Raw genomic sequence first — 12,918 nt, 5'->3', positions numbered from 1 at the left:
TAGAGATGCTGAATTTAGTTTAGTGTGCAAATGGGGGGAAATGCTGACTCTACCCAAATGGTCAAGGTTTAGCTTGTTACCAAAGCCCTGTTACCTCCTGCTGGTAACAACACCATCTGGTTCTAAAAAACACTGTGGCCTTTTAAAATCAGCAGTGTATTTGGAAAACAATTATGTTTCTTTTGTAGACCTATATGCCATATATTGCTAATATTTTACTATTAGCTCACATAATTCTCTGTAGATCTATTAGGACACTTTTGCCTAAGCTTTCTGTAGTTTTCTAAAGTTTTACGTATAATCCTCCTTGACTCCACCACAGTCCAAATAATGTAACAGTAAATTGTCATCAAGCATTTCTCATTAGTTGATACATAAAATAGACTCTAATAAATACATTTAGTGTCACATACGTGCATGGTAGATCACAGAAATGTGATAAGCTTAATAAAAGAACACATTGTGCACAAAGATGTTACAAGAATGTGTACGTCTTCTCTGTATTATTCACCTAACATCATGTCTAACTTTTGAACATGCTTGTATTAAGGAAGCACATTCAGTGTTTGTATGCTACACAGTCTCTGCATACCAAATTGAAATTTGTTGAATGGAAAAACTATCTATTGTACACTTTTTTTTTTTTTACAAGACGCTGCCATTCATTCAAGTCTGCAGTGATTCTCAATTGAATTCATCCTCTTTTTTTTCCAGCATGAGACATACTACAGTTGCCATGTGCCAGGAAAACAAGAAAATACTGTAAAAAGTTGTATTCCTGTTTATTATTAAAATGTATAAGTTGGTGGAAGTTCTTAAAAGTTATTTTATCAAAATTATGAAAATGTTCTGATAGTAAAATAGTAATTGTATCATTGATACAATGGTATTAAATGAATTTAACTTGATTTGTAGTTGGGCATTTGTAAATATTTTTAACATAAAGGTTGATCTTTATGTGTTTTTATAAATCAATACAAACTAATTAACTTGATTTGAGTAAATTAAAATGAGCGTGATGTGTTCCTTTAAGAAAAAGAAAAATGTAATTTTAATTTTCAAGCACCACAGTTCAAAACTATGGGGTCAATAAGATTTTTCTGGAAAGAAATTACTACTTTTATTCAGCAAGGGTGCATTAAATTGACGTTTCTATTTAAAATAAATGCTATTCTTTTGAGCTTCCTATTAATCAAAGAATCCTGAAAAGAATTCAGTTTCCACAAGATTATTAAGCAGCAGCACAACTGTTTTCAACATTATAAAAAAAAATGTTTATTGAGCGCAAATCAGCATATTAGAATGATTTCTGAAGGATCATGTGACACTGTAATAGGAGCTGAACATTCTGCTTCGCCATCACAGAAATATATTACATTACAAAAAACAATTGCAAAATGTATTCTGTAAGTATTCTATTGATTATTTATTAGCACTACTATTAAATGGACATCTCTAGTGTTCATTGTGAAAAAATCTAACCACAAATTCCAAGTATCCATGTAACAAAGGTATTATAAAAGCTAAATAAAACAGGTTTGTATAGATCTTCATCTTGGTCAGATGATGCTCAATAGCACTACACACTACATTCATATAACACGCAAACGACAACTGGCACCCATTGAGAATAAGCAAGTATATTAAAATAAATATTGTTGATCAATACCCAGATCAATATTGGCACAAAGAGCTCTATTTTCTGTTGTAGCAAGTGGTAATTGAAATGAGGATGTACATATATAGACACAGAGCTGAAACAAACTTGCTTGTCCACTAAGACCCTATTGATTCAATCTAGGAATGAATGGAAGATGGGCTTTAGAGAATTAATGATATGAGGATATGGAAATGAGGAAATGTATAAGAAAGATCTGCTTGTCTCATGAAGGTAACACATGCATGCTCTTTATATAAAGCCAGCAGGGGTAAAAGGCTTCTGCAGAGATGTGTGCTTGACCCACATATCCTTTCCTTCCATAAAAATGCATGAGCTATGCATCTGCAGCAGAAGAACTGCAGGATGAGGCAGTATGTGAATGTATGTAACCTACACATGCGACTGAAAATCTATGCCAAATCAATATCCTATAATATAGAATATAGGGCTATCACTTTTTGCAGTCACTGCATCACTGAATACATTCTATTAATAGTACTGAAAATGACTTTCACTGACATCTATGCATTTACCAAATTCTATGCTGAAAGTAGACCTACTATGAACTATTAAAAGCCTACCAGCCTGCTTGGATATACAAAATCCAAATAAAAACAAATAATACTCCAAAAGATCAGTCATTACATGAAATTAAATCCGCAATCTGCGATCTCTCTCTCAGTTAAAGAGGTCATGCAAACACATATGCTGACTAATGCATCTAACCTTAGCGCAAAGGCCTACATGGCTGCTCTTGGTAATGGAATACTGTCACTGTGAAACGTCAGGACTCAAAAGAGAGTGAAAGTGAGTTAGGGATGTATCCCTCACTTGGTGGCTGAAGAGCCCAAGTCTCTCTGAAAGTATTCAGATCCACACAGGAATGTGATAAGACGTAAACGTAGAGGAAAATAGGACAGGTGTCCTATATAACACAGAACACAAACAGAGGGAGTGAGAGCCTTTGCTATGCTTATGAACTAGCTTGCAATCTTCCCCTAGCTTAAAAAATTAAATAAAAAAACTTTATGCAACACAAATTTGATTGGCTGACAGAATCAGCATCTCCTCTCACTCTAGGGTTTCTCTCACTACTAGGATGAGTGCCACTTTGGGGGGGGGGGGGGGGGGGGGGGGGTTCCACTTTCCCACTCTAACTTCCCTTTATCTCACTGACGTCATTGCATATGTTGCATACGACTGATGGAAGAATTTGGTTCAAATGGAACATCTTAAAGGTAGGGTAAGCAATTTCTGGAAGCCAATGTTGATATTTGAAATCACCAAAACAAACACGCCTCTACCACAAAAGGGTCTCGCCCCTATTTTGATAGATCCGCCCCACATATAGGCTATGTAGCCTACGCAACCCAGGCAACTAAAGTTCTGTGAAACATAAGCCGCTTTTCCACAAAACTTAAGTGGAACAATATGTCCCAGGAACGTTTTGGGATGAATTTCTAGGTCTACGTGCGTTTCTTAATACCAAGTACGCAAATTTCGGACTTGCATCCTCGGTAGTTCGGACTTCACCAGTTAGACTCGGGAGTGTGAACTCCCGCGGACGGAACACGCAAGTCCGGTAATTCTGCAAAGAGCAGCGTACTTGATAACGTCAATCAGCTTTTCGTTTTCATTTAAACATATTAATAGAACAATAGAATAAAGACCAAAGATTACCTGTTAGATTTACCCAAAACTAATTATATCTTGTGTTTATCCACTACAGAGACATCAGAGCCAGCGGCAAATGTCAGAAGGACTAGCAGAGGTTATGCTCCTCTCTTCGGGATACATGAGCACTGAGCGCACGGTGATCGTGTGGAGCTCACGCCCCCGAAATCGGTGAAGTACATTTTCAAAGCTACCAGAAGTTTACATATGAGTTCATATAAACTTGCATCGTTCACTTGTTGTAGTGAAATGTGCTTTAAAATGGTGATGGGATTCCCCGATCGAAAGTGTTTAGAAAAAGCTTGCGAGTGTTTGTCTTTATAAGCAGCTCTCATTGCTCCCAGCGTCAATTCTTCCGGCATCCCTCTACCTCCCCATCTCCTCCTCCATTTCTGTTTTTCTCCCTCTAGAGCCTCTTTCACACAGAAAATACACTGATAATGTGTCCCGTGATTTGTCCCGGGATCGTTTGATTGTGGTTAATTTACACTGCCAGTGATTTTCTAGATTCTGTGTGTGCGTTCACACACATCCCATAAAGATCACGTAAAGACACATGACCTTATGATGTGACGTGCAATGTGAACCGTTCCCTTTCACTAAGCTGGCGAACGATCTCAGCTTCTGCATGGATAGTGAGGAGCTCCCTGACCTCTGCTTCATTAGTACAGTTTGCACATTTTTTCTTCGTGAATGTTGATCTTCCTTCAAAACACCTGGTAAAAGAGTTGCACATAACGTGCGTCATCATCACTACGACACACCCTTTACGTCATTGGTTCTGGTTTTTGTTCACACAGAGCTCGTTCCGGGACTTAACCCGGCAATGTTACTAGGTCCCCAACCTGGGATCGATCCCATAATTAATCCCGGGACAAGTTTGCGTTCACACAGAAGGCAATTTTCTGTCAATTTTCCGGGACCAACGTGCAGTGTGAAAGGGGTTTTGGTAGTACCGCAATGGCGGGGGTTGAACTCGGCACTCAAGCCGAGCCTTGGGTTCGAGCCTCCATTAAGGACAGCAAGCCAAGTTCGTTTAGCATTAACCATCAGGACTGGATGGGCAGGCGCACTTGTGAAAAGCAAAGTGGAACACAAAGTTAGTGTGCACAGAGCGGAAAGTGGAAAACCTACAGAAAGCTTTGAGCATGGGAGGGAAAAATCACCATCTCTCTACTCCACTCACATATGCTGTTCCAGACCAGTTGATATTTTGGAACCATTTTCCTTGGAGGAAAAAAAAAAACAAGCTAACTAGAATTTTTTTTGCCACATGAACCACAAGTTGTGACCGACTTCGGTATTTTTATGCATTTCTGAGTGAACCAAAATATTGAATGAGAAAAATAGAGGGGCTTGATTTTATCACACCTCCTTGGTGTCTCTAGATGATGGTTGGAGAGGAGTGGTTAAGGATGTTGTGCAAAGCAAATAGGGTCAATTTTGATTTCATGTGAACTTCAAGAAATGTTGGACTCCCAATGTTGTAGCTACTCAATATCAGCACAAACTGAGGCACTTGAATCACAGCAGTGTTGATATTGACAATTAAATAGGATGCAGGCGACTAAAATCAGTTGACAATGGAGTTCAAATAAAATGAATATTTTAAGATAAACTATACCCATTATTGTCAATACCTAAATAAGAAAATACTCATATACTTGTACCTATAGAAACAAAAGAAGAATTATTTCCACGAGCTCATTCTTGATAACAAGCCAGTCTGCATGACGTCATTTCAGCCAAGCAACCTGGTGGCTCTTTTCACAGATGATGTGTGTGAGAGCTGATGCTGAGAAACATGCTTGTCTGCAACAAATCTCTCTTTTTGTTCTCGGTTCCAGCCATCTGATGTCAGTTATTCTCTCACGATGATCGTAGAACCTCATTTGAAGTTCAATGCATGTTCATAACACAGCCATAATAAGCTTCCTATACAATATTATACAATTCGCACATGCCCTTACAGTTAGATTATGCACGCACGGCCGATGCAGCCTGATCGAGAACAATAAAAAGATCAGACAGCGAGCGCTCTGCAAAATCCAATCCCGTGCTGTTGCAGGACAGAATGAACCCAGCTTGAACATACAGCAATTCCTGCAACAGCCAATGATTTTTCAATCGTCTTCATTCAGTAATAACACAGATATGCTTATTGGCTCGGGTTTCATTCACAATATCACTCCCGACTCGAATATCTGGGTGGACTAAAAGAAAGAATAGACAAAGGATGAGAATCAAAACTGAACGTAAAGCGTCTGGCAGCGTGCATCTCTGTTCATTGACCAGGAACTGATTGACTGATCGCTGTTGTTCTACATCAATTACCGGTGTGAAGAAGAACAACAACGCTTCACACCATTAAGCCATCCGGCACATCTAAATGCATTTACTCAAGTGCATCAAGCCTGTGTCTCATCTATAATGACTTACCTCGCTCTCACGCGACGGCTGTCTGTCTCTTTCTCTTTCTCAGATCAGGATGCGGTAATACACGACAACTCTGTGTGACTCTGTCAAAGATGAAACTGTAGGTTGGATGGTGTAGCTAATGGTAATAGAGGCGAAAGAACGGTGTTAACATGGTTTAGTGCGTTCAGAGAGCAGAAGCGTGCTTGTCCTCAAAATGACCATCAGAGTTGACTAAACTGTGGCTTTAGCAGATGCTGAGGCTGAATGGATTTGATGTGCTCTGTAAGATATGCAAGCTATACATATGTGGGGATTATATACACACACACGTTCCTATAAAAACATTGCGCGTTGACTGAAAACTGACTGATGCTTGACTATCTTAGTCCAACAAGATGTGTTAACTTAAGTCGTGTTTCTCTTTTGCCTAATGCATACATCGCCGAGTATTATCTGTCAAAAAAGTCACTGATTCGAGACCCAACCTGAGCACTGGTGTAGTTAAGTGCAGCTATCTCCTGTTTCTGCTCCTCAAGAACAGCGTTTCCAGGTAGAGCGCCTGTGAATCTCGCCTCGGCTTAAATCTAGACATCCAGTGCGTCATTTACATCCAGCTCATTCAAATCACCCTCCCAGGGAAGAGCAGGGAGTATCTGTCATTTGGCATCTACTGCGGTCGACGGTTCAGTCTGGCCAGTTGAATTTTCATTGACTGTTGTGGCAACCCGCTCAAACAAACATGCTTGTCAGATCTCCACCAGTGTGAGTGCCGTTCGATGCATCCCATTGGTTGGCTGCGGTGTCAGTCAGGCTACAATTTACACATAGAGGCGGGACTAGCGTAGTACTGCCATATATGGTGCTGCCTGCTAGAATTAAAAGGCTCGTGCGCCGCTCAGCGTCGTCTTAATGTAGTGACTTTAACCCTTTAACTTTCACCCCTAAAAGGAGCTAATGAAATATTTAACTTACAATCCTTAATAGTAGACATCTAATAAATAGCCCCAAGCATGTTTTGTTTTTTTTTTATATACAAGATATAAAACTCTACCTGGTTGAGCTGTCAGTCCATGGTAACATTAACTCTTGATTTAAATATAGTGAATCAAGTTATTTTCCAATAAACATTCCTTTAACTTCATTAAAGGTCTTGGATACCTTACATAACCTTTACGGTCCACAAAGATTAAAAAAAAAATATTTAAAAGCCTGTATATTATATATAGCTGTATGCTTTATTTGATATGTCTTTTACAGACATATCAACTGTACAGTAACGCATGACTTTGGATAATTACCGTAAATAAACATTTCTGAATTTCTCATATTTAGCTGTATTTCTGTTCTGTTCTCTGAGAGATTGCTCTCTCGTCTCTTCCTTTTAATAGATGTATTCCCTATCAAAATAAGCTCAATGTACAGTAGAGATGTCAGTTAAAGGGTTAAATGGCCATGTGTGCAAAGAATAAGTGATATTTTCATGCTTCCATCGATTAGGAGACAATACCAGAAATGTAACTTAATAATAAAGGCGTTTATTTTCAATATTTAATTGGTAAATGGGCTGCCATTTTTCTACAATAATAAAATACAACAAATCTGAGAAAAAAAAAAAAAAGATTAAATCAATACAATTATATTAATGTACAAAATAATCACAGCCTCCTTTGTCCTGTTGTCTGGTCATGGCCTCAACCCTTTTCTACACTTGAAAGCAACGAAAAAGGAGAAATTTGGAGCACACTGACCAGCACTGGGTTGTGTCAGTGACTATTTCTGAGCTGTTCTCTGAAAAACACAAACACCATGGTGCTCTGATCAGGCGAGATGTTACACCATGAACTTTTATCATTAAATGGTCAATGGCTGTTAGATCTACATTTAAAGCCTGTAAGAAGAGCATGAGGATGTCCACTTATTTACGGTCACATGCTCACATTAACAAGATTGTACTGACCAAATAATGACCAACTTAAACAGTCAAAAGAGTTCATATTCCTGACCATAGTTACTGTTGTTATTCTGGAGAGCACTTTGATCTTTACAAAAATATTTGTTTAAAAAAAAATTCAACAGAGAAATTAAAGACCATAACAACAAACAATGAAAAGGAGAGGGCTGTACGCAGGCGACAATGAAGATCTCAGAGGAAGTAGGGAGTTGTCGTTCTAGGAGGTATGACCCTTTCCGAATCAGGAACGGCCCGGAATAACTTGGGCTCCCTTGTATTCACGTCTTTGAAGACCATGATGGAGGCAATGTTGCCGCAGCGGTAGCAGTAGTTTGGGGCCGACCAGACGGTCACCAGCTTCTCATCAAACATGAATTTGTAGCCCTCGTGAACCAACTGATGTGCACGGCAAATCAGCTTCAAGTTGTTGATGTGAACAAACTTTAATGGAAAGAGAGGAGAAAAAAAAAAACTATTCAGGTTTTGGATAAACAGGAACATTTACGTTTAGTAGTATGTCACACTTTTATCAAACAGCCAATATGTTGAATTAGCCTAAATGTTTTTATTATTTACTAATTATTTCATTGTCAGACTAATATTTAGCAAAAGCAGTGTTCATCATAATTCAATTCCTCCAAGAAAATCCAGAGGCTCCAAAACTAAATGTGACCCTGGACCACAAAACCAGTCATAAGGGTACATTTTTCGAAATTGAGATTTATACATCATCTGAAAGCTGTATAAATAAGCTTTCCATTGATGTATGGTTCGTTAGGATATTTGGCCGAGATACAACTATTTTAAAATCTGGAATCTGATAAATGGAAAATATTGAGAAAATCACCTTTAAAGTTGTCCAAATGAAGTTCTTAGCAATGCATATTACTAATCAAAAATTAAGTTTTGATATATTTACAGTAGGACATTTACAAAATATCTTCATGGAACATGATCTTTACTTAATAAATTTTTCTTTTATGCCAAAAATCATTAGGATATTATTTTGACCCATACAATGTATTTTTGGCTATTGCTACAAATATACCTGTGCTACTTGTGACTGCTTTTATGCTCCAGGGTCACAAATAAAATTGCACTGTTCTTAGTTTTGATCAGATTTGAAATTACTTTTATTTCTACTTCTCGATTTACTGGGAGATATTTTTGTAAAAAATTATACCTCCATTTCAATTCAGGCAGCGATTGACAATATGCAGATTTCCAAACTGTACATTGAGAGAATGCTCTTACCTCATTGGTAACCTTAGCACCAAACAGCCAGCCAGCACCCCTTGGGCTGATAGCCCAGGTGTCCACATCCTCTGGATCGGACCAGACAAGATCACAAAATGCTCCCTTGTGAGGAATTTCCTGATTGCGTTCAATGGTGCGTATCTGGTCCAGAGTTTTGATGTCAGGTGAAAGGCCACCATGTACACAAAGGATCTGCTCATCTATCAACTGCAGGAGAAATCAAAACATCACAGTAAGTACAGCAGAAGGAAAATGTAACCTTTCAGGCCATTATAAAACAGTGTTGAAAGTAGACCTAGCAAAATAAAATAAATTTACAATAAACATCTGAGCCCGTATTCACAAAATATCTTAAAGCTAAAAAGTAGCTCATAACTTGCAGATTTAGGAGAAAATCTTAAAGGGGATATGTGTAGGTTTTTACTTAAAAAAAATTAAGATAGAGTTTTCATTTGTCCATTTATGAGCCAACCATAATGTAATAGGAAGAATGACACCTTGACTGTCCACCACGGTTGCCTCTATCAGCCTGTAGGCTCAGTTGTGTCTGGAGGAGTCGGGTCCGAATTGGCACGAAAATTCACAAAATGTGACGTAATGTGCGTTCTCGTCTACAGCGGCAATCGCTAGCGGTAGTGTTTGAAATAGACTCTGTGGACGGAAAGAAGCGACCAGCCTCCAGCACAACCCAGACACCCACGGAAACTCCTCGTAAGCGTAATTAAAAAAAAAAAAGCCTTATCTAGTGCGCACCGAGAAACGAGCATGAGACTGGCTGCAGTTCCTCTAACGGCCACTGGTGTCAGTAACTGTTACAAATTTCAGAACTCCTTTAAAAAATTATGTAAGTCCTAAATTTAGGACTCCTAAATTTTTGCTCTGAGTATTTCACAAAGCGTTTTAGCACTAAACCTAGCTTCTAAATCTGTGAAACGTTAGGAGTAGTGAGGAGGACTCCTAAGTCACTAAGACCAAGCCACAAACTATCCTAAAATGGCTGTTGCCGACAATCTGCCTCAGAACGTAAACACACGTTTGAAGATTTTAAAAGAGTATCAACTTTGGTTTTGGAGGTTATCCCAGCTCAAACTTTTGCTTATATGGTTATATTGTTGTTTTCATTAACCAGTTGGGCAAGAAGAAACAGCTGTCCTTGCATCCATTTTTACATTTGCATGTCTTACTATCAGCCATGATTATTGTACTCTGTTAATTAAAAGGTGGTTTATATGCATAGGCCTATCCGCTAATTGTTGTGTGTACATGAAAGGGGCTGACAATTAGCTGAACATATACTTGTTTAATTAGTGACACTTAGCCTGCATTTTAAAATCTTTATTTGAATATGGTAACATGATATCACGCTCTACAATATTTCTATGAATAAATCTCTGACAGAAAGCCCTCCCCTATCAGCCAATCCCTGTGTGCATAGTTAGTACGCACACTGACATCATCCATAGCAATGAAGTCAACTCTGCCCTTACTCTCAACGTAAGACTTCTCTCTATTCCTTAGTAAAACTCTTAGCTAAAAACTTTTACTGCTACTTAGGAGGCTCTTAATTGTAAGATAAAATGTTTTGTGAATGCAGGCCCTGAAGTAAACATATAGATGTTGTGTACTTAATACACAATTATATTATAGACATAATGGATGAATGTTTAGTATAATATAATATATATAGTATAAAAATGCATTATAAAGACAATACTTACAGCAGCAACAGTCAGCATGTCAAATACTTTAGTGCAGTATCGCCAAGCATTAGCATTTCCATATTTCGTTTGGCACTCATCTATAAATGGAAGGAAAGAATGGAAATGAAAATCAAAAAAACACGGCACAACAAAGTATCAATACAATAATTATATTACGAAAGGTGTGCATTAGATTTCTGCCGTCTCACCATAAAAGCCATAGACTTGTGTTATCTGCCTGCTCTCGTGATTGCCACGCAACAGTGTGATGCGGTCAGGCCACTTTGCTTTAAGTGCTAGCAAATATGTGAACGTTTCTAAGCTGTAGTAACCTCGGTCAACAAAGTCACCCTAGAGGAAAGAAAACATGCCAATGTCTATTCAGTATACACTTGGGTGGAAAACATCATTTCCAATGAGTCACCAAATATGAACTCAAAACAGTGTTTATTGTGTATAATTATCTGTATGGATACAATACCATGAAAATGTAATTTGTGTCTGGTACTTGGCCCCCAGTTCTGAAGAGTTCACATAAATCATAAAACTAGAGAAAGAAAAGGTTTAGATCAATAAACATGTTATATAAAAAAGACATTGTCACAACATCTGTACACAAGAGAGATGCTTTGATAAGGCCTGCTCGCACCTGTCCGTGAATATCCCCACATACAGTGACTGGAGTGGATACTGGCTGTACATTTGATTCTTCAAGTAGCAGGTCACATACATAATCACATAATCTCTGTCAAAGCAATAGAAGAAAATACAGCAGGTTTGATCAAGTTTGTGAAGGAAATAATATCACTGAATATGACAGCAGCAGCAGATCACTTACTTAATACATACAGAATTCATTTAATTCACATTTTTCTATATCACAAATGAGTGGCGTGGATGATACTGTTATGAACTGCATTATGGACTAATTCAGAAGCCTAGCTGTTTACGTACTCTCAGACAAGAGAACGGGGGATGATTCAATCAAGACTGAAAACTGCTAATAATCAAATATCATACAATGAGATTATGAGACTAAATGGAAAGTAACGTAGATGGGTGTTTGATAGCAACAACATAAGTTAGCAGGTATCTACAAGAAATAATCAGTTTAGTTACACACCTTTATTAAGACTAGCTGCTTTTTTGCACGTATATGCGGTTATTTCTGATACCATGTATAAAATAAATCCAGGAACACACTGACTGGATTCATACGCAGCGCTAACGACTGCATTGCACTGACACACTGCTATTTTACCAGCCTTTACATGGCTTCAGAATTATATCAACAGCTGTCATGTTTAATATTTTGAGAGAAAAATAGAATTGCTGATAATAGTCACCTTTAAGTCGTTCTCTGGAAGGTATTTGCACTGTCTCGCGATTTCAACATACTTTTCTAGGTCCAACGGCGCCATTTTGAGAACAACAGTCGATAGAAGAAGCAAAGAGGAAGTCTTTCTACGTCATGCTGGGCGGCAATGATTGGCACAGGGATTGACCAATCAGGACTTAGATACGATCCTGCGCGCCCCTTGCTGGAGTTTCTGTGGTCATCATCTCACGCTCTGTTTGAGAATAAATAAATAAAATAAAACGAGTGAATAGTTCAAAATAGTGCATCAAAATCCGAGTCCTTTGTTAAAAGCATTCTCCATTTATTTACCACGAGGTGGAAAATTAAATTAAAATTGAAAATTTAATTAAAATTGAAAATTTAATTAAAAGTTGCCATTTAATTCAATTCAAACTATGTTCAAGACACACACTCAGAAAAATTGTATATATGAATCATCATATATTCGTTTTATTTTTAATATTTTTATAAGAAACATCAGGAAATCATATTACAGTAAATATCCACAAAATACTACTCAATAATAATAATTTTATTTCCTGATTACCACTGCAGTCATGGTATAGTTTATACAACAGCTGAACTGAATTTACAGGAGAACTTCTTTTAAAGTAGGCTACATATTTATTATCTTGATTATTAAGTTGAACATTATACAGATGCTAATGTTGGCTGTATTTTAACGCCACAGCAGCTACACACATTTTAGGGCTACAGTTGAATGTGGAGAAATAATGATGATTATTAGAGCCATATACTGATTTTACATGTATGACCATTTCTGTGTCTCATATCAAATGGCATTTTATGTTTGAATGTACAGACAAATGTACATGCACACACTGTTTTGCTCGTGTTCTGGGCATATCACCATCTTTACCTGTGTTTGTCAGTGCAA

General features: G+C 37.8%; 3 protein-coding genes across 4 annotated transcripts in view; all 3 read right to left on the bottom strand.

Annotated features, from left to right (window-relative positions):
* LOC306870035 (protein SCAI-like) overlaps positions 1–6,520 on the bottom strand; it is a 30,768-nt gene extending 24,248 nt beyond the window's left edge. Inside the window, exons 1-2 of one of the 2 annotated variants that reach the window (XM_079417067.1) lie at positions 6,238–6,520; positions 5,774–5,853 (exon numbers count right to left, since the gene is read on the bottom strand). The gene's annotated coding sequence lies outside the window, so the exon portion shown is untranslated. Of the gene's footprint in view, positions 1–5,773; positions 5,889–6,237 lie in introns of both variants that reach the window. The other variant, XM_079417068.1, reaches the window with a different exon arrangement.
* Positions 1–12,918, bottom strand: part of LOC306869969 (CCN family member 1-like) — a 1,026,947-nt gene that overhangs the window by 572,895 nt on the left and 441,134 nt on the right. The gene's annotated exons all lie outside the window — the stretch shown is intronic.
* Positions 7,814–12,112, bottom strand: LOC306869829 (serine/threonine-protein phosphatase 6 catalytic subunit). The gene is made up of 7 exons (XM_079416753.1): positions 12,007–12,112; positions 11,310–11,405; positions 11,142–11,207; positions 10,870–11,011; positions 10,679–10,758; positions 8,958–9,167; positions 7,814–8,144 (listed from the first exon to the last, which is right to left on the bottom strand). Exons 1-7 carry the CDS (start codon positions 12,079–12,081, stop codon positions 7,896–7,898), a joined length of 918 nt encoding a protein of 305 aa, XP_079272879.1. The 5' UTR covers positions 12,082–12,112; the 3' UTR covers positions 7,814–7,895.

This window comes from Barbus barbus, assembly GCF_936440315.1.
Source record: "Barbus barbus genome assembly, chromosome: 5".
Taxonomy (NCBI): domain Eukaryota; kingdom Metazoa; phylum Chordata; class Actinopteri; order Cypriniformes; family Cyprinidae; genus Barbus; species Barbus barbus.
This window is presented reverse-complemented; position numbering and strand designations above follow the sequence as displayed.